General features: G+C 38.2%; 1 protein-coding gene across 2 annotated transcripts in view; it reads right to left on the reverse strand.

Moving 5' to 3' along the window:
- The window catches only part of znf385c (zinc finger protein 385C), a 98,240-nt gene extending 76,567 nt beyond the window's left edge, over nucleotides 1-21,673 (reverse strand). For both annotated transcript variants that reach the window (XM_046866825.1, XM_046866823.1), the window contains exon 1: nucleotides 21,548-21,673. In XM_046866825.1, coding sequence (XP_046722781.1) covers nucleotides 21,548-21,638 — 91 coding nt within the window. In that variant the 5' untranslated portion in view covers nucleotides 21,639-21,673. The remainder of the gene's footprint in view (nucleotides 1-21,547) is intronic.
- Nucleotides 21,674-23,251: the final 1,578 nt, after the last annotated feature.

Consider the following 23,251-nt stretch of genomic DNA (forward strand, 5'->3'; position numbering starts at 1 on the left):
TTGGTGTGTGTGTGTGTGTGTGTGTGTGTGTGTGTGTGTGTAGGTGCAAAGTCATTAAAGTGTTACACAGTACAAAAGTCTTATTTTACATGAAACTTTCCACCTGACTGATTAAGTCAGTTTTGCAAAATACAGAGGACCTTGTTAAACCTCTCTCTCTCTCTCTCTCTCTCTCTCTCTCTCTCTCTCTCTCTCTCTCCTAATACAATCGTTCTCCTCCTCCGTTATTCCTTCACTCAGTCTTTCTCTTCTGCCAAGCTTGTTAAATCTGAAAAGATAACCATAGCAGAACAGATCTCATAAAAAGCAAATACAGGCGTACGCGCTCACACAGAGCGGCGTGGATCTGTATAACCTTTATAAATAAATGTGTTCGGTGGCATTTACACTCTGACATCCCGTAGCTGCTCCGTACAGATAGGATCGAGATCGAACTCTGAGATGCTTCCTCGAGCGTGAGAGCAATCATCTGCACGTTACAATGTTAAAATGGAACAAATGGAACACTGATGCTCACTAAAATCCTCTTAGAGCTGTGCGAGTCGGTACATTTCGCGTCATCCCTCAGCAGAAACCTTTAACAGAGGCACAAAAACAGAACCTTGACCTGATCATGAACAGATGATGAGCTGTCAGCTGACCTCCAGAGAATGGAATGTGAATATAGACTCACACTGTGCCTGACACAAACACACCTTCAGAGCGGAGGTGGGGAAGGGAAAAGGATTCAGACAGGTTAGGGTTCAAATTTTCTTCTCATGCAGTGAAAAAGCAACCTGACCAACAATGATGGTGGTTTTTATATTATATATTTTCCATACACAGGCCTATACATACACTATATGGACAAAAATAATGGGACACCTGACTTTTCCGACATTATGTGGTTCCTCCCTAAACTGTACCCAAAAGTTGGAGACACACAATTGTACAGGACATCTATGGATTTGATAGCATGAAATTTTGGCTTTACTTGAACTAGGAAGCCCAAATATGTGACCTAAATTAGGCAGATCTTTACACAATATAGGATTGTGCGTAAATGTAGTTTTATTCGATTGGAAAAGGAAGTAAAAGGAAATTGAGTATGCAGGAAGTGAAATGTGGACCTAACTGTTAGACCTAACTAAAACCCTTGTGTCTGAATTCACACACAGGAATCCCAGCTCACTCATATATATAAATATATAGAAGTATATATTTATCCTACATATTCGTTCTCACTGCAAGTGCTTATGTAAGCAGATATAACAATACACACTAGCGCTATATAAAAAGATTGACAAAAAAAGGATAAAAGGTTAAGAGAGAGTGGGCTGGAGAACACGACACAGTTATGTGCAAAGTTATGTTTTATTCAAAAACTGATGTGAAGCAATATGTATGTAAGCATTCTACAGAGGGCATTCTACAGATCTCTCCTTGGCTCTCTCTATCCTTCTCGCTCTCTCTCTCTCTCTCTCTCTCTCTCTCTCTCTCACACACACACACACACAGACACACAGACACACACAAACCCCAGCATTTGTAATAAACAGAGATACCACACTAATCTCTGATACATCAAGTGTCTTTCTTCCTGCACAAACATAGCATCGACGGCATGGTGCGCAAAAACCTGGTCATGTGACCTTGTGAACGGAATTGGGATCAATGAAATATTAATTAAATGAACATAGACGTTATGGACTAAAAGTAGTGGGACACCCAACTTTTCCAGCTATATGTGGCTCTTTGCAAATCGTTACACAATGTTGAAGTCACTCAATTGTTTAGAATGTGTTCTGGATGTGGCAACAGAAAAATCTCCTTTTACCCAAACCTGTTACAGCATAACAATGCCCCTCTGCACAACATCAGCTCTATGAAGATGCTTTACATGGTTGGAGTGAAAGATCTTGAGTGGCCTTCATCTGGACAACCTGCTGCCGGAGGCTTTCAGTCACTTTAGAACGGCCCACCATCTTGCAGAGTCAGTGAAACTGGAAGTTAGGCTGCCAGTTAAATAGGGGTTGATAGATAATCAAGGAAATTAGCACCAGGTGCCAGATTAACACTAATAACTGGGAGGAATCTGAAAGTGTTCTCTAATTTTGATCAGTGTGTTTTCTGCAAAATAATGGTTTTTTTTTAAATGCCTTAGTTTTTTTGTGGAAAAGGTGTTCTGGTAGCATGGTATAGACAGGACAAAAACTCCTTCAACTGTTGAGCAGTGAAGATGACATTATTTCAGAATTGTTCAATTGTTTATAAATTGTTCTCTAATTTTGATCGCAGTGTATATAGCCAGAGAAGTGTCTGGAATATTTATATGTACAATATATATAAATAAATAAATCACTGCCTCTCTACTAATTTGTGATTTTTATCACCACACGTTGAAAGATTCTCAGAATGTGCACATGTGTTATATGGGCGAAAGTGTGTGACCACCTGACCATCACAAAAGTGTTCAGTTGGATTTAGTTCAGGGCTTTGTTATATTTTTCATGGAACTTGCTTTGTGCAAAGGAGCATTGTCATGCTATTTTAGCCCTTTATTTCCAGTGAAGGAATCTGCAAAGTTAAATCATACATCATACAAGAGTTACACTCTATTGCCAAAAGTATTGGCTCACCTGGTAATAAGTACGGTATGTGATTTTTGAGCATTGCATTTTACATTTAGTCCGAATTTGCTCTTATATTTCCCTCCACTCTTTTGGAAGATGTCCACTAGATTTTGGAGTGTGCTTATGGATATTTGTGGTAATCAGCCACAAGGGTATTATAAAAGGCAGGTGCTGACGTAGGTGAGGTAAGGAGGCCTGGGGTGCAGTCAGTGTTCCAATTTATCCCAAAGATGTTCAGTAGGGATGAGATCAGGGCTACTCAAGCAGGCTACTCAAGATCTTCCTCTTCAAAGCATGTAAACCAGAGCTTCAAGCAGGTCACTTTGTGCACAAGGGCATTGCCATGCTGGAACAGGTTTGGGTTTCCAAGTTCAAGTAAATGCAAAGTTTTATTACAGTGCATCTAAAGACGTCCTGTACAACTGATTGCCTCCAGCTTTGTCATTGCCTAGTCAATATCTGCCACTGATTTGGAAACAGATATAAAGAGAGAGAGCGAAAGAAAGAGAGGCTATGATCGAGCAGAAATACCACTCGAGGCAGCTGATAGCTGTCATTAAAGCTACACATGAAATCTGCAATATTCAAATGTGTTCAGCCAACCAATTGATGACATAAAAAATGGGTTGAATTTGCAATAAACCAATCATATAAGCCCTCACCAATGACAAATTCCAACCGAGAATCTTTCATAACGATCGCCGCAGCTTCGGCCTGCAATAACTTCAGACGTTTGTTCGCTGACAAAAACATGGCTTTCTGAGAAAGTTTATGTCTGAAACGTTCCTGCTGCGTCGGTTTGCCTGTAGAGAAATCGTGACAAGGAAATTACAGCATTTCTGTGGACATCCAAACAGAGCCATTTCTCATGTGGTCTGAAATCTGCCGTTTGTCCTGACAGAGATGGATTCGCCGTTATAAAGTTGCAGTGGATTTGATATGATAACGAAATGGCCAGTCTGTGTTACAACAGTTAGTATGAGCCAGTTTTTGTGGATTTCTCTGAGCTTTTTTATGATCCATGCCATTTAGATTAGGGATGTAACCTAATATAAATACGTTAATGAACAACTAATGTAATACATGGCATTTACCATTTGTAAATGGTTTGCTCTAGTAGTCTGACTGTGAGGATTGTCTCTGAGCTAACCGAGTCTTAACGTTTATTGTTCAATTTCTGCAATGTGGGCCTGGGAATATCAGTCAAACAGACACCAGGACTTGTATGAAAGATATCCAAAGTTTACAGACAGAGAATTCACAAATAGGCCTCTATGACGAACATAAGTTTATTGCTTTTCATATCAGTACACAGTGGTGGACAAACCATGTACTTGAGTAAAAGTAGACATACATTAGGTAAAATATTACTTCAGTAAAATTGCTTCCTTTAAACTTTCACTTGAGTAAAAGTATTTGCCTTCAAATGTACTTCAGTATTCAAAGTACTATGATTTATTATGGCTATAATGTTCCTATGATCATTTTTGTCACAAGACTCTTACTTAATCAAATGAATTCATGTGAAAAGACTTTAATGTTACTCTCAGCACACCAATCTATTAATAGAAGTCAAACATTGATTGAAGTTATTATGAGCCCAAAACCTTCCTTTTAACTACTTCAACGAGTCAGGAGTTTCTTTCATCATTTATTCCTTTCAAAATGTTCTGCTTGCTGTTGATCTGATGCTGAACTGTATGTTCATGCTAAATAAATACCACCAAGCAGAAAACTCTACCCTGATTGGTCTCTTGCTGTGTGTTTGACCACAAGTTTTTATCCACTCATAAATAAAAAGGAACGACTGATTTCACAAAATGTAGCTGAGTAAAAAGTTATTTGTAAAAAGTCAAAAGATACTTGACTTTGAATTGTACTGAAGTTTAAGTAAAAGTCTCCCCAAATAGAAATAATTCAGTAAAATTAAAGATACGAGAAAAAGCTGCTTAAGTACAGTAACAAATTACATTTACTTTGTTACTGCCCACCACTGTCAGTATATGATAAACAAAAACCTTGTTAAAGCTCATACTGTTCTTGTTATAAACCTAATTATCTATCATTACATACTTTTTGACAGTCGTAGCATGACAATATGCAAGGAAAGACAATAAAAATTAGTCTCAAACTAGATAAATTACTCCTGGTAGAATAACTGAATAAGTGATTTAGAATATTACCTAACATTGCCCTTTTGTATTCTGAAAGAATAACGCTTTATAGGATTAATTAATCAGAGTAAAAAGCATCAGGCGCACAGGGGACCAAATGTCGCTAGATTTTCTCCTTTATTGACATAGGGTCAGTCGGGAGAAAAGTAAAACTAACCACTCTACTATGTTTCTGTACAAACTGACTCGACATTTGCAAAAGAAAAGCTTTCATTAAAAAAGCTGCTGCTCCTAAGCCTCTACACAGACCACACAATGTCTTCAGCAATATGTCTTCTGGGGTCCCAAAAATAATCATTTAATCAAGTTAAAAATAAATTCCACTTGTTTTACCATATATTATATTATGTAAATACCATGCTAAACAATTAATACAGGCGTTTTAATAAAGGACTCTCTGAGCAGCTTTGTAGCAGTTGTAGCTCAGAGGGTAAGATGTTTGACTTCTGAAAGAAAGGTGATGAGTTCATATCCCAACACCACCAAGCTGCCACTGTTGGGCCCTTTAGCAAGGCCCTTAACCTACAACTGTTCAGTTGTATATAATGACAAAAATGCAAGTCGTTCTGGATAAGGGGGTCTGCCATATGCCATAAATGTAAATGTAAATGTACTAGATGTCTGAACATTCTGGAAATGTAACAAATCCAAAAGCAAAAATCTCCATCTCAGTGTTATTGGGCAGATAATGTTGTCAGCTATAATGAATTCCTCTATGTATTGAGGGAGAATTTCCTCAGGCCTTCTGGATGAGACCCATTACAAACCTGAGTGAAGCAGTTGAGGATGAGGAAGTGGTTGCAGAACCTTCTGGGTTAGATCACGCCCACTATCCAATCACTGCCATAGATATTGGTATTGTATTGCTTTTCTAATACAGATATAAAATATAGTGATTAATTGTATGATGTTAGACTTAAACATTTATGTACATATATCATTCACACCAATTCTACACATGCTCAGTGCTCCAAATGATTTTTTTGTTGTTGCAGGAACTAAATTTCAGGCCACAGCCTGCTAATAAGTGTAGTGATCACAGTACACCATGCCTTATTTCCCTTCAGCATCGCAGCTTCTATGTTTCAGATTAACCTCTGTCATACCAATGTGGCTGGTTATTATGTTTGCCTTCATAATTGCTTTTAAGTCATGCATGACATATAAATGAAGCCAAGAATGTGTGCCAAGGACAAAGGCAGAGGCAGGAGACAATTAAGGGGCCATTAAATGGGACATGCTAATGCTATTTAAGGAGAATGAGAAAGAGAGAGAGAGAGAGAGAGAGAGAGAGAGAGAGAGAGAGAGAGAGAAAGATAGAGCGCAAGAGAGAGAGAAAGTGATCAAAAAGGAGATCAGGAGGTCAAGCAAGAGCGAGAACATTAAAAGACAAATCAAGCGTGAGAGACCGTGAAAAAGAATGCAAATGGGAGACACTTGTTTCAAGCAGAAGAAGTAATAGTAACAGAAGTAGCAGTAATATTAACAGTAGCAGTGGTAGCATTAGTAGTCCAGTAGTAGCAGTATTAATTAGAGGACGGCCGATACTTCCAGTACTTCCAATAAACAGTACATGGTGTCAGTGATTCGCCTCTATATAATGCAACCTGCAAAACATGCAAAAATCAGTATGAATTTTTGCTGATAGTTCCAGCAATCAACTATCGGTGCCGATTAATATGCAAAACCGATGAATTGGTCGACATCATTACTACTAACATTAGTAGTATTACTACTATTAGAGGTAGTAGTGAATGCAATAGTAGTAATAATAGTTGTATTAGTGGTAAGAATAGTATAAGTAATGGTTATAGTAATGGTAATATACTGTAGTAGTAGTAGTAGTAGTTGTAGGAGTAATAATGGTAATAGTAGAAGTAATGTTAGTAGTAACATAAGAAGTAGTTATTGGAGTAGTATGTTTAGTAATAGGAGCAGTAGTAGCTGAAATTGTAGTAGTTGTAGGGGTAATAATGGTAATAGTAGTAGTAATGGCAATAGTAGTAATATAAGAAGTAGTACTTGTAGTAGTATTTATAGTTATACGAATAGGAGTAGTAATAGTAGTAGTTCTAAGGGTAATAATGGTAATAGTAGTAGCAGTGGTAGTATTGTAAGAAGTAGTACTTGTAATAGTATTTGTAGAAATAGGAATAGTTGTAGCTGTAATAGTAGTAGTTGTAGGGATAATAATGGTAATAGTAGTTGTTGTGGTGGTGGTTGTAATAGTATTAAAAGTAGTAGTAGTAATAGTAGGATGGCTGATCTAATAAATGTTGTATGTCATCTTATGTTATGGCCCTTAGAACTTTACCATAAAACAAAAACTGACCATGTTAAACTGACTGGCACAATGCATTTCTTGTAAATAAAGGATGTTATGTGCATCATAACTTGCAAAACTCAACCCAACTTGCATGTACAGAAACACAGCTCAGATTTGCCTTGGATATTGGTTTCTGTGTGTATATATTACACATTGATGTAATCTGTTTCTTTCTTAATTTAGTCCTCGTCAACCCTAACCAGCTCTCCACTAGAAAATGCCAGCTACCAGCCAGAGAGCATGAATGCCAACACAGTAGTATGAGCCATAATACTGTTTTGCTAGCATTTTTTGGCAAAAAAAAAAGAAAAAAAATATATATACTGTATATGTATCCTGTCTCAAGGATTGTGGTGTGATATTTTTTGCCACATCACTCATCCCTTAGCGGGTCTGGCCTCAGAAATATTTAATTATGAAACAGAGTCTAAGGAAAAACTCCCTTATGCCTCTCATCCTCATATAGAGACTTCTCTATACTACCAGCCCACACACTAACACTGACACACAGTTAACCAAGAGAATTGCACCAAATATTTTTATAAAGCTTATAGAAGCACCCACACACACTTCACGGCTTCGGCGGCATACTGCGAACCGGTTTCGACTTTTTTCTAAAGCTAACGCCCTTCACCTTGCCTCCTTTCCTCTCCGAACAAAGCGAGTGTGACTCATGCAGCAGTGGCCCGATCTCGAATAGCCGGACACAGATAGGGAAAGTGAGAGAAAAATAGAGTGAGAAAGAGAGAGAGAAAAGCGGGAAAGGAGAAGCAGCAGACGGATGTTCAAATCTAGGATGACCCTGAAGTGAGTCAGCTCGGTCCAGACGTCACTGCCTCCTCCAGGGCTGTTTAAGAGGCGCAGGGCCATGCGGGCATCTCGAGTGGTGGGCTCAGGGTCGGGCCGGGAGCTCCGTAGGAGGACGTGTTCAGAGAGTGTGTGAGTGTGTCCTTGGAAAGGCTCATTAACGCTCATTATTAACAGACCAGGGCAAATTCCATGCAAATGTCAACCATAGCAGCGAGAGAAAATAATGTTGGGAGCAATAAATACCTTCTAAAAAGCGCCCACGCTGGTCTATTATTAACTTTGTTCATTTTCAGTTTATTCTGATCGTCAGTGCGGTGTTTATTCTGTCTGTTTCAGGGAAATCTTCAGACTGACAAGAGCTCGAGTTAAAGACATTATCCATATTCTGTTGAGTTCAAAAGCTGTCCATTCACAAAGTATCATACGTCATCATTATCAGGATTATTAAAGGAGTTTAAGGAGAGGTGAAGTGGTAGCTTAGTGGTTAAAGCATTGGACTTTGTATCCAAGTTCAAATACCAGCCACAGCAAATTGCCCATCCTGCCTCCCTGAGGAAGGCCCCTAAAAAATTTGAGATGCTCTGGATAACGGTGTCTGCCAAATGGCGTAAATGTTTAAGGCCAGAAAAAATCATGAAGAAATTTCTGAGTGGAAACATGTCATTCAAACAAAAAAGTATCTCAGAATGCACACTCATGCACACTCAATGCACACTCATGTACTCATGCATTAAACACAAATATCTGTACTTTTTACATACTTCTTACAGTTTCAAAACAGGCTTTAGTTCTAATCTGTTTGGTGATGTGATCGATATTTTTCTTCCCATTGCGCGCCGTTTTCAGCCCATCAACCTATTTCTTGTCATTGTGTGGCTTTTTCAACCTACCACTGATAATTTCCTGGCTCTCACACACCACAGATGTAAGCTAGTTTATGAAGCGAACAATGAGCAGGGCAGAAGGAAGTCTGGTGTATGGTAAAGTGTATTGAATCCATCAGATTCTTTGTCACGCTGGTAGCACAGCTGATTAGTGACTCTATCTATACATGAAACTCTATTACGGTAATCTTAGAAATACTGTATCTTTAAAACATGTGTGTGTGTGTGTGTGTGTGTGTGTGTGTGTGTGTGTGTGTGTGTAAGAGAGAGAGAGAGAGAGAGAGAGAGATATTAGGGGAAAAAGAGAGAGAATGAGTGAAAGATTAATGTTGTTTACACACATTGTCCATGTCGAGTGTATCTGCATGTATTATAAGGTGGATTTTTGAGACTAAATAGCTCACAGGCAGCTGAGCAGCATGTCCAATTCAATAATTAAGTATCAAGATAGCGTAGCATGCAGAGTGAACTGGATTGATCAGGAGAAAGAGCTGGAAAAATTAAAGAAGGAGGACTAGGTGGACACACAGAGAGATGAAGGAGGAGGAGAACAGGTAGAAGCAGAAAGAGATTCCCAGTTTTAATGGCAAATTTCAACACTGATACTGACAAAGATAGTGAAATTATGCCAATAATTTTTTAAGCAATTGTTCCACGTAAACGCTACTAAAATGAGCACGTTTAAAATTAGAGTGGAAGAATGACACTCAGATGGGACTCTGGAAGAACCTCTGGCTACTCTAAGGAAAATCCAGTTTTCGTTCGCCACCTAATTTACACTTCCATCCAAACAAGCCTTTCAGAAAGCCACTCTCGGGAAACCGAACCATCCAAACTCCACCTCCACAGAGTCAGTAATTGAAATAGTAAAGCTGTTAATAATTGAGGAGCGAAGACGATCATTTCATTTTCTCAGCATACACGATATAGAGAAGAAGCACTGCGACACCTAACTTTTATAAGATAAGTGGTTCTTTTCCTTTATATAACTAATAAAGGTTATGTGGTTATGTGGTTCTTTTCCTTTATATAACTAATAAATAAATGGCTTAATATCTGTTGCTGTACAGTTTTATGTGAAGTGTGCAATCTTTTGCACTTGACTTTTTAATAAGATCTTTCACTGGTTTTTATATTTAAAGCTACTGACACAGCCCTGGATTCTTATTTTTATCGAATACTAATCACAGTCCATATTATGTCCAGAGATACAAAGCCAAACACAATACAGGCAGATTATGTACATAATGCTTTAGTGGTGGCTATATACTGTAAGTTTATAAAATATGCTATACAGACAAATTATTTGGACATCTACATTTTTCTGCCATACTGTACGTGGTCCCTCTCAAACTGTGCACACAATTGTATTGGATGTCTTTGGAAGCGGTAGCATGAAATATTCCCTTCTATTGAAGTAGGAGACCCAAACGTGTTCCACCATGACAATACCCCTGTGCACAAAGCCAAAATATGCTTTACATGAGTTGGACTGGAAGATCTTAAGTGGCCTGCTATAGAGCTTTGACCTCAACCCTATTGAAAACTTTGGGATGAATTGGTACACTGACTGCACCCCAGGCCTCCTCACCTCACCTACATCATTATCTGACTTTACTAACACCCTTATGGCTGGATGAGCACAAATCTCCACAAGCTCACTCCAAAATCTAGTGGCACATCTTCCCAAAACAGCAAATGTGGAATGGCATTTATAAAAAGCATATATTATGCATGTTTTACCTGGAAAAAATATCTTTATTTCTCTAAATATAGTGGAAAATGGAAAATCATTTGGGGGTGGTTTGTTTTTTTACAATTAATTGACAATTAAATTAATTAAATTAAATTAATGAATTAAAATGTAAGACAGACAAGTTAGCCATTAGACTATGAGATTCAGAGTAATCTTTAAAAGAATGCCAATGCCTTCATCCTGGTCTTCACTCTGCCATTTGACTATACAACAAAAAAATTGCACTTTTACGTACTATATAATATTAAGACTTAACAATATTATATTAAAATATAAAACTGTTGATGCTTCAAAATCCAAAATCACTTTGCAGCTCTAAAGAAATGAAAAGCAACTGATTTACCAATAGGGGCATGCAATATATATCGTCTGTGAATATTTCGTAATTGTTGTATTAACGACATGCAAAATCATATTATGGAGTGTCACTCATTTTCAGTAAGCAATCAAAAACTGCATAAAGTGTTCACATAGTGTAGCACGACAGATTGTTTGACAGAAGGTTAAAATGAACAAAGAAACTGTGAGAGGAGAAGGTATCACCAGCAACCTCACAATCCATGCAAGAATTAATTCTTAGATGTGGATCGTCATCACTAGAATAGAGGTGGTCATGGATAGGCAGTATTTATGAAACATGTATTTCAAATATAAAATAGGATTTTGTCATTTGTATTTAATAGGGTTAATAAAAATGGCTTCATCTTTTGTATAAAAAATACTTTAGAGTTTTGTATTTAAAAAAACCTGTAAAATACTTTGTAAGAAGTCTATAATATGACATCATAAAAATGCAGCCTCTGATTGGTGCCTACTCAGTATTTTGCCCAGACTTGTTGAGATCAGAACAGAAAATTGATCCATATAAAAGAAGGTGATGAAGGTAAGAAATGTGCAGGCTGCCAGCTTTCAAATAGGTGTCATTAATTGATAATTTGTTTGCCAAATATTGTATTCTAATTGAAGTAGCTGTTTAGTAGGATAACGATTTTGCAAGTTATTGCATAAATGACACATAATATATTAATTGTATTTATTATTAACATTCAAATGATTAATTAGTTAGAAACTAGTTGCTATGAATACAGGTGCCGTCAGTTATGTTCTTATGAATGTCAGTGTTGATGAGGTAAAGTAGCCTTTCGTTGGCAAACACCAAGTAACTAAAATAGGATACAAGTATGAGTCATTCATAAACTGTTAAACTGTTGGTTACTATGAAAATAATATTCATCTGGGAGATCATTTGATCTGTTAACTGGTTGCATATGTCAGATTTAATACATGCACCAACAGGCATACCTTTATGACCACCTGCCTAATATTGTGTTGGTCCCCCTTTTGCTGCCAAAACAGTCCTGTTAACAGCATTAACAGCACTTCTTCAGCAGTTTGATCTACAGAAGCTCGTCTGTTGGATCGGACCACACAGGCCAGCCTTCGCTCTCCACATTGCATCAATGAGCCTCGGCCGCTCATGACCCTGACGCTGGTTTACCACAGTTCCTTCCTTGGCACGCTTTTGATAGATACTGACCACTGCAGACGGGGAACATCCCACAAGAGCTGCAGTTTGGAGATGATCTTACCCAATCGTTTGGACATCACAATTTGGCCCAATTCAAACTCGCTCAAATCCTTACACTTGCCCATTTTTCCTGCTTCTAACACGTCAACTTTGAGGACAAAATGTTTACTTGCTGCCTGATATATTCCAAATACTGTATTAACAGGTGCCATGATGAAGAGATAATCCGTGTTATTTACTCACCGATAATTATGTTATAATGTCGTAATGTTATGCCTGGTTGGTGTGTGTACTGTATGGTACATGGGTCTTCCACCCAGGGTCTGAGACCCCTAGGGGGTCTGTGGCAGTACAGCAGGGGTTCCGCTAATTAATGTATTATAATTATTACATTAAAGTTCTATTAAACTTAAGCTGATGTTCATGTAGATGTATAATTGTCCAACTGACAGTAAAATTTAATGTTAAGTTAAAATTAAAGCTGAAGTATAACAGTCCACCTAATAGTACTGTGAACAAATTATAAACTGTGATTTTCATTGCAAAGGTGTCATGTGATTTGGGGGAAAACCTAAGAGTGAATGAACAACCAGTCAGACTATAAAACAGACAAATTACAACCTTGACAGGATACTGATGTGTGCTCTGGTGTACGCGTCCACATAATTGCTTCAAAAATATTGCCTTTTTCATGGATTATAACTCCGAAACTCCCTACACTGCACATGGTTCGGGAGATCTTGCAATCAAACGACAGGGAAACTGTGTTCAATTTTTCCCCTCCGCTCGAGTGCCACTTCAGGCAGTGTACTCATACATACGGTAAATATTTCAAACATTTTAGTTAGCTGTGTGTGTGTGTGTGTGATCCAGGTATCTACAAGCCCAGTCATACAGAGCTTTGCTGTAAAAAAGGTTGTTTCTTGCCTACATGGATATGAATGAACAGATTGGCGCGCACACACACACACACACACACACACTAAAATGCTGATGAGGTAACAGTAGCTTCTTTCATACCTTCATACAAGGAATTAAAAAGAGCACTGGTGTACCTGCTCTCCCTCACTCAGCCCTCTATTCATGTGTGTGTTATTTGTTTGTGTGTTTCGTGTCCGCTCGCAGCTTACACAGACGCGCAGTGTTAGGCACAAATCAGCCACACCGGTTTGACGCATGTGGTGTGTGTGTGTGTACATGACCAACACCCATCGCTTTTAATCTGAGCCAGAGTTGGATTCTTTGGCTTCTCATACACACAAATACACACACACACACACACACACACACACACATCACACATACACACCTTTGAGTCCGGACGCTCAGGCATCAAAACACTTGAGGCTGTGGAGGTCATTTGGTTAAAGGGTGTGTGTGTGTGTGTGTGTGTGTGTGTGTGTGTTTTAGGTGTGTAGAGGGCACAGTCCCCTCTGTCTGCCAGGGAGAAACAGAGGGGCCATAGTGCTGAAACATTAGCTGCAAGACCTCAGGGTCGCCTCCTGCTGACTCTGTCCTGAGCTCCAAAAGGAGGGTGGCAGTGTGACGGCTGCTGGAGGAAGTCTACTACAGAAAGGGGCAGGTGGTGCAGCATAAAGCCTTATGCAGCTGTCGTACACAAAGCCGTCATCGCCCCACATACACACACAAATCATACTCGTGAGATTTTTATGAGTGTCTCACACGGCAGTGACAGGAATTAAAGGAAACCGACTGACTCTGATTTGCTGTGTTAAAGGAAAAGTAAGTCAAGGTAGCAAAGTACTTCTTTCTATCTATCGGATGTGGTCTTCACCCCCAGTTCTCCACCCTCATCCTCAGGGCTTGATGGATTACTAAATGGTATTTATATTATTAAATGCTGTTTTTTAAGCAACTTTTTAAAAACATTTTTTCTTCTCTTTTTTCTTTATTGTCATTGTGCAGAGTACAAGTACATGAACAATGAATTGCAGTATGCAACTGAAACTAGATGCAAATTGGTTCCTGAATTGGATCGAAAGGGGAAAGATATTCTTCAAAAAATTCTCATTTCATTTTACTCTTTTATTTTATTCCTGGTGTTCTTGTCAAGTCAAGTCGGCTTTATTGGCATTCCAACCATAAACAGTGCAGCACACAGTGAACGTTTCCACAGTATATATATACTGTATATAATTATATTTATATATATTATTATGATTATTATTCACACTCATATCTTTATTTATTAAATCTAGCATAGTATCACAATGTGGTCTTCTTGTCTCTGGAAAAGCGGCTTGAAATTTTCCACGGACTAATCCTGTGTGTTTATCGCCAGCTTTAGTCAAGTCAAGTCAAGACGCTTTTATTGTCATTTCAACCATATATAGCTGACGCAGTACACAGCGAAACCACATAAAACTACATAAAACAACAGAAAACACAGAGTTAAGGACTAGTATGTTTCCTCGCCACATAAAGTGCATTATGTGCAACCTGGTGCAAACAGTGCAAGACATCACAAGGCTGTATAGGACAAATACACAAAACACAAAATAGGGCCACCAGTAAACCTACTGTATATTACACGATGCAGTGTGCAGAGAGAACTGAGTACAGGAGTGTATCTTGTAATTACCGTATTTTCCGGACTATAAGCCGCTACTTTTTTTCCCACGCTTTAAACCCCGCAGCTTAAACAACGAAGTGGCTAATTTATGGATTTTTCCTGGGTTTTTCCCGGTTTCACAAACTTCAAGCCGCCAAAAAACTGAGCCCCGTATCATAAGACCAATGAAATTGCTGAACGGGTTCAGGTGAACCAATGAAACTCTTTATATTAAATCAGATGCGCTCCCACTGAATCGGGCCGCACCACATCATAAACATGGATGATGTTCCTCTGACGTTTGACCTGCCCCTCACGCGGACTGTCAACAGGAAATGCGAATCATTCGACACGCTGAAAACAACCGGGCATGAAAAAACGCACTTCACCTGTGTTCTGAGCTGCACGGCATCGGGAGAAAAGCTTCACCGATGGTGATTTTTAAACGCACGACGATGCCAAAAGAAAAACTCCCGAGAGAAATAGTTGTGAAAGGAAGGAGGAAGACAGTGAACAATGACTTTCTTGGTAGGCTACTGTTTAGATACAAGCCGTGTAACAGACACTGTCTTTCGTTAAAGCCTGAGTAAAGTTCATTAGTTTCAGTGTAGACACCTGCGGCTTATAAACAGGTGCGGCGTATTTATGTGCAAAATAAAAATCTTCATTTGGGTGCGCTTAATTGTCCGGAAATTACGCTAACAAAATGTAAACAAATAGATTTGTGCAAATCTAAAATAGCAGCAGTCAAAAAGATGTGCAAAAACAGCATGTAAAACAGTTTGTAATAATGAGGTAATATAATATGGGTGGTGCTAAAGACATGGACCTGAATCTTCTCCACGCCCCTTGCTGTTTTATTCCTGTTCAGCCAATTTTTATTCTGTAGTGTCTTCTGTGTTATGTGCGTCAGTAATAATGGTCCGTGGGAAACACAATGCTTCATGTGTAGTTAAATGGACTAAACGAAGTAAATGATTTGCCTTGATGAATTTTTGAATTGGAATTACTCAAGTTACTCAAGGAATTTTTACAGCCCTACAGACAACTAACAAAAGGAACACGGAACTAAACAGAACTTGAAACTAACAACACGTGCAACATTTCGTGCAAAAAACTAAAACAACCTGAGACGAGGAGACAGTAGACACAGTGACTGTCAAAAACAGTAAACACAGGGACACTGTAGTGCCGGCCAGTAGGGAACAAAAGGTTGTGCACGTGAATTGACTGTATAAAAATGAAAAAATAAATACTGTATATGTAAACATGTAAACTGTTCCCAATTCCCACCCACTTCCCTATAAAAAAAACAACGGCCAGTCTGCAAGGGTGAAAACTAACAAGCATTTCCTTTAAGAAACATGAAGCTGAGTGTATAATCCATGTGAAGAGAGTGTATAATGTGGGTTTGCTCTATGATGAAAAAGTCTGTGGATGAACTATAAGAGCACTGGATAACGTGGCAGACCTGAACCTAGCTTCAAGATCTGTAGTTACAAAATCTCTCTCTTTGTGTTTATTTCTGCTTTCATCTTTTATCTTATTCAATGCATCAGAACAAAAAAAGATCTGTTTAATATCTTGTTCATCTGAGGCATGAATTGCTTTAAATAAACCTTCTGAAGTTCACATAGCATTTATATCACTGACCGGATGTGCAATTAGTAGTGAGAAGTGAAAAGGAAATGTTAAACAGCCCCAAGTTTGTAGGGTTTAAAGTAGCTCAGTAGCTCACACTCAAACAAACACCCTCACATATACTGCACATATGCCAGAAAAAGCAACCATCAGCAATATTACTACGCTAATCACACAGGATTCATTGCCTCGTTCTTTCTGTGTTGGTTTTGCTGTTACTGCTATAAATCCAACAGAAATTGTGTTTGTGTGTGAGAGAGAGATTTGGTTGTTTAATCATCAAAAGGCAGATAATTTTCAAGTTCTTGTCCAACCACAAAAACATCTTTGTATTTGTTGTTTCTTTGTGAAGTGACTTCCTGACGGCACACACACACACGCCCATGAGCTTTGAGAGCTCTGTAAAGTAACAATTGGCTTCTCCAAACAACGTTAATCTGGCAACGGCTAAAACAAAGGGCTGTGAACGGGACAGAACAACTCGAATATATAATAGTTTACAAGAGGAAAAAAATTCAAGATAAAAGTGTGGCCATAATGGCAGGAGCAAAGACTGTTCATTACCGTTCCCCACACGGACTAATCTTTGTCCTGCCATGATTCATTTCCTTGTACCTCTGGCTCAACCAGAACTTTATAACCATACATCAGGCAAGAAATAGAGGACTAGACAGAAAGAACCAATGCTGTTTGACCTTGTTATCTAAAAAAGGCTTGACAATGAAATATGTCTATCAAAAATAAATCATTACATTACTAATTGAGGATCATCTTTCATAATGAATACAATCACATAAAGTCATCATTGAGTCTGTCCTGTGTACATCTATAACTGTCTGGTTTGGTTCAGCTACAAGAGGCTACATTGGTCGGTCAAAACTGCTGAGATGATTATAAGCGCCCCACTGCCCAACCACCAATATCTTCACTCCTCCAGAGTGGAGAAAAGGGCTAAGAAAATCACTTTGGACCCAACACCCGAACTGTTGCCTTCTGGTCGGCGCTACAGAGCATCGACTACCAGAACAGCCAGGCACAAACCATTTTTTTGTGCCAGGCTATACTCAGCCTGAACAATTATAATATTCATAACTATACATTGTCCATCATAACTGACACATTTATACATAGAATACAAATGGTACATTTGTAAACTGTACACTTGTAAATAATATTTGTACATTAATTTAAACAATATTTCTACTTCTGTATATAGTGCATTATTTAATTGTCTGTTTTACTTATATTTAGTTTTTTTTATTTCTGTACTTGTCCTGCACTGGAAGCTTCTGTCCCCAAGTCAAATTCCTTGTGTGTGTAGACATACTTGGTAATGAAGCTATTTTTGATTCTGATCCTGATTCAGGAAACCCAAGTGTATAAAATGCTTAGCGGATTATATGATGCCATAATTGCCATTGCAATTTACACAGATTTAGTTCTTTAAAAGTATGGAAAATCAGCAGGTTGTAAATTATGATATGTAGCAATACGGAGACAGATATACAAAACAGAACTCAATGTGAATGTAAATATTGCGTTTGCCAGACCAGAAGGAGGAGGCAAATTAGACGGCGGCTTTTTTTAAATCCCTTTGGCAGAAAAACATCATTGTCTTTCTTTTTTTTTTACTCGAAATGGCACCTAACGAGAATCCATAGACACAGAGCAGTCATTATGCAATTATCATGATAGGGTACAGCAGGAGAACAGAGCCTGAGAAATAGGTTAATCATCTTTCAGTCAAAATGTGTCTAATAATAAAGTCCAAAATGAGGTTATTTGTACGTCCTGTAGGCTGAAATTCAGTTTCCGCTCAGAATGTGCGCTCAGTTTCAACGCGCAACGTTACATACACATACATGTATATGTTCTTCCTTCGTCCTTTTTCATCAGTGATCTTTTCATCCTGATCAGGTTTGTGGAGCCGAATCTTATCCTGGGAGCACTGGGCACGTGGCAGGAATACCTCTTGGATGCGCCTCATTTACATTCATTCACTTACTTTTTCACATTTCAAAAACTTTAGAGTCATCATCCCACCTCCCAGCAGGTTTTTTAGGAGGAAACCAGGAAACCCAGATAAAGCCCACACAGGCAAAATCAGGATTTTATATTACATACATATTTTTACACTTAAAACAACTGAGATCTACTGTGCAGAAAACCACCCACGATAAACAAAAAAACGCGATAAATGTTAAAAACGGCACCCCAAAAATGCACTTTTATGTATACAGTACTGTACTGTATTAACATTTTACTTCATTTTATGATTAATAATTGTAAATGTATTAATAAATTTCATTATTTTAACAGAAAACTCTATAAAAACAATTCCCTTTAAGTTTTTTTTGGTCTATCATGCTATCCGTGAGAGACGGGGAAAATCAGCCAAAGAAATTAGTTATGTGGCAAATGAAATTCTGCGATATACCGGGGGCACGAGATGCGAACCACAGTAAATGACTGTACTCATCATATTAGTATTCTGAACCAAATTCTATTAATTAATTCTAATAGTTAATTTTTTTTTACTCTTTTCATAGGTTTTGTTTACAGTCTGCCGTTGCCACTACCACACCTCTAGCTGTTTCGTGAGTTTAGCATAATACTATATGTCCTCCTGTTGGCTGCATTTAGACAAGAATTATAGCAGAACTTTCACTGATTTTAATTGTAAATTTTGTCATTTGTTGCTGCAATGAATGTCACATTATGCAACTGAAGGCCTCCTATCTTTTTTATGTTGCAGTCCTTGGGAACTAAAACAGGAAGTCAGGGCAGGACATATTAAACACCCTTAAATAACCAAGAGCATTTAGTTTAACTTACAGCAAGCCAATAATGATAGCTTTTCACAAATAATTCCTTTTTCAAAATGAAAAATAAAAATCACAAGCATTTAAAAAGCAGAACCTCAATCACGGTTTGCTGATACGATTTTTCCCGCTTAACAACTGCAACTTCGGCAAAGTGTTTTTTTTAACAATGTCAGAAAGCAGAGCACTTTACAATCCAGAGAGCACTTGATTGGACAGAAAATCTGGCAAGAGGCTGAAGTGCAGAATGATGTCAACAAAAATGTTGACCTGTATTCGAGGTAAAGAGAGAAATTGTTGAATTCTCATATCTTCTAAATGCAAATTTCTGAAGTTTTATAGATAACTTTAAGACTAACATTTTTATACTACAAGCTACAAAACCTCTGGTTTGTTTTAAATGTGTTAATGTCATTCACTTCAACCATTAAGAGTTGTTCTGACTATAATGGTGTACTAAAAAGAGTGAAATTGGAATGTAATGCATTTTATTTTTTATTTCTTTCTATTCTTGCATGGCACAATTGCCTACAAGCTCTCCAAGATGTCTAAGACTACAATGGACTACCATTCCGTTCACAGAGATGAAATAAATCCAGTCTAGCCTCCATTCAACCTCTATAACAATCTATAAAGGCAATTCAGTGGTCATTGTGCGACTATTAAGGATGCAGCCCTGTATATCATAAACTCTTATCAAAAAGATTCTTCTGGATGTAAAAAAAAAAAAACCCTGAACATCACATTGTGTTTTTTTTCTCATTTTTTTAGTTTTAATTATTAAGTTTATATGTCGAAAGAGGAGAAAAGTTGCAGCAGGAAATGTATCAGCATTACACACACGAGCAAAATAATGGAAATCATCAATTGAGATGATGGTGCATTGCTGGAACTGGATAACATGAGATGAGTCGATTTTGAGAAAAAATATGAATTGGTTCTTTTACAAAAACCTACACCACAGACTATAGAAGGTAGATTTTAAAAGTCTTACTTGTGTAGTTCTTATATAAGGCACAGAACATTTAGTTTTTTCATTGCTTGTTGCTTGACTGTGAACTCTGCTCTGTTAAGGCTCATGTAAATAACATTACCAGGATCGCCTTCTATTACCTTAGTAATATTGCTAAAATTAGAAATATGATGTTGTTACAGGATGCAGAAAAACTAGCTCATGCTTTTGTTACGTCTAGATAAGACTACTGTAACGCTTTACTGTCTGGGTGTTAGTCCAGAATGCAGCAGCAAGGGTCCTTACCAGATCTAGAAAATATGACCACATCACCCCTCTTTCAATCAGTCTACACTGACTCCCAAATAAATCTAGCAGTGATTATAAAATACCTCTACTGACGTATAAAGCACTTAACAATCTCACGCCACAGTATCTGAGTGAAATTCACCCCCTCTCTCTCTCTCGATCTCTTTCCTCTCCTCAGATTTGCTGCTTCGTCCTGGTCTGCCTCTGGATGGTGTTCTTTTCGATTGGAGGTCACTCTGTGCAGCTATAGATGGTTTCACATCATCGGCTTAGAGATCAATGAAATTACGGAGTAACACAGGACTTTGAGGATGGATTTGGACTGCTACACTGTACACCTCAACATTGTTTAGCTTTAATAAATGGTCATTCGGTGCCACCAGGATATGATGGGTTCCCTCTTGAGTCTGGTTCTTTTCAAGGTGTTTTTAAGCCATCTTAGGGAGATTTTCCTTGACACAGTCGCCACCAGCTTGATCATTAGGGACAAACCTACACTTATTTACAATCTTATTTAATCTTTATTATCACATTATCTGTGTAAAGCTTTTTTGAGACAATGGCCATTGTTAAAAGTGCTATACAAATAAAAATTCAATGAATTAAACTAAATCAGAGTTCAGGTATTGAGTCGTTTACTAAGAGAAGCATCCGAAATAAGCAGAAACCTGAAAATTTAAGAGCAGATATCTGACCTCAAATTTAAGCTTCTGCTGATTCAGCATTATGATGGATTTAGTTACATTTTCATTAGATATGCAATAATAAACTGAATAAGTAAATCATTTAATATGTATAATAGTAGTATGATATGCACATTATTGTGTTTTGGTCCATAGTGCAAAAAAAGTTTGTTGAGTGCTGCTGTAAGTAATCAAATATTTACCCCGATCTTTCGATATACCGCTTATGATTTAACCCGGGTTTAACTCAGTACTGTTTATGTGCCTTCAAAATAAAACTATTAGCCACACCTTACACAAACATGTACATATTACAATACTGTTTCATTTTACATAAAAAACAGACATCCCTCAACACCGTGAAATTAAATGTGAACATGATACACACTATAAATATTACCGATTTACTATAAACTTATAAACGCGTGTAACTGGTAAAAAAAAAAAAAACCTTCATTCAGCTCCGCCTGCTTCTTACCGGGTCCAGGTCCAGGTCCGGGTCCGGGTCCAGGTCCAGGTCTTCTTCCCTCCGCGTGTTCCTCCACCACTACCAGCACCGAGCCCAACATCACTCACATACCCAGCTGTGGGGCTTCCTCTCTTTCTGCAAGAGAGAGAGAGAGAGAGAGAGAGAGAGAGAGAGAGAGAGAGAGAGATGACGCTCAGAGAGGAGAGGAGGGAGAGAAGAGGAGAGGAGAGGAGAGGGAGTGACAGCTTAAAAGAAGGAGAGAAAGAGAGAAAGGGACAGAGGGAGCATAAGACAGAGACAGGGAGAGAGTGACAGAGCAAGAGGAAGAGAAAGAAAGAAAGAAAGAAAGAAAGAAAGAAAGAAAGAAAGAAAGAAAGAAAGAAAGAAAGAAAGAAAGAGTGAGATAGAGAGACAGAAAGAGGAGGGACAGAGAGACAGAGGAAAGAGAGACAGAAAGAGGGCAGAGAAAGAGGGGGAGCGAGACAGGGAGAAAGCAACAGAGAGACAAAGAGAGAGGACAGAGGGAGAGATAGAGAGACAGAAAGGGGGGACAGAGGACAAGAGAGACAGAGAAAGAAATAGACTGGGAGAGAGAAAAAGAGAGACAGACTCGGAGAGAGACAGGGAGAAAGTGACAGACAAAGAGAGAGAGAGAGAGAAAGAGAGAGAGAGCGCGAGTGAAAAAAATTCTACCAGATCGAAGACACTTATGTGTCATGGCGTTCACGGCACACAGAAGCTGCTTTCACCAAAAAAAATATTAGCACGTGCCATTTTCCCTCTATATGAAGCTAATTGACTGATTGATTTATTTAAATAATTCCTGAAGCCAAACATCTTTAAAATGTATTGAAAATAATTGTAGAGTTTCCAAATTTGATTTCTGCTCAAATAACAATCAGCAAAGTCAGAAAGCACAACCTGCACATCCGGGTTTTTACTCCTTTTTTTCTAAATGAAGCTCAACAGGATTAAATTGGCAACAACAATTGGCATAGAATTGGCATGAACAGTTCTGCATTTACATGTGCATCGCTAAACAGCACACCTCAACAATGATAAAATAGACATTAGGAGTCACCCAGATGAGGACGAGTTCCCTTTGAGTCTGAACGAAAGGTCCTTTGCTACTTTTGCCACTCATTAGGGATAAACTTACAGGATCAGTACATATAAACTCATATTTTATCATCTCTTTACATCATTTAAGAAAATGTCTATTGTTAAAAGCTTTATACAAGTAAAATTCAATTGTACTGAATTGAATGATTGTGATTTGTTTTCGTTGCTATAAGCTGAATGGACAGCGAGATTATTAGCCCTGGAGCCTGAGCCGACCTCCCCCCAGCTAGTAACAGCTATCGGGACTGTTTAATCTGAAGTGTAAAGTTCCACAGCTTTATCCATCTCTAAATAAAGCTAACAGGGTCAACCTGAGAATCAGTTGCTGATGGTTGATTTAACACCCATAGTGTCAAAATAAGACACCCGCTGAAGACTTAAGACCTGTAATGTGCATGCAACCACGTCTAACAGATTCACATGGTGTCGAATCAAAACCCTATGTGTTGAATGAATACATCACACACATCACTGTTGAATTAAGAGTTACAGCGTTGAATGAATTTCTGTAATAAATAAATAAATCTGTAACACTTAAGTAGCATGAAGTGTCTTTAGTAACAGGGGGTGAATGGTGGCCTGTGGGGCGGC

The sequence above is a fragment of the Silurus meridionalis genome, chromosome 14 (assembly GCF_014805685.1).
Source record: "Silurus meridionalis isolate SWU-2019-XX chromosome 14, ASM1480568v1, whole genome shotgun sequence".
NCBI lineage: Eukaryota > Metazoa > Chordata > Actinopteri > Siluriformes > Siluridae > Silurus > Silurus meridionalis.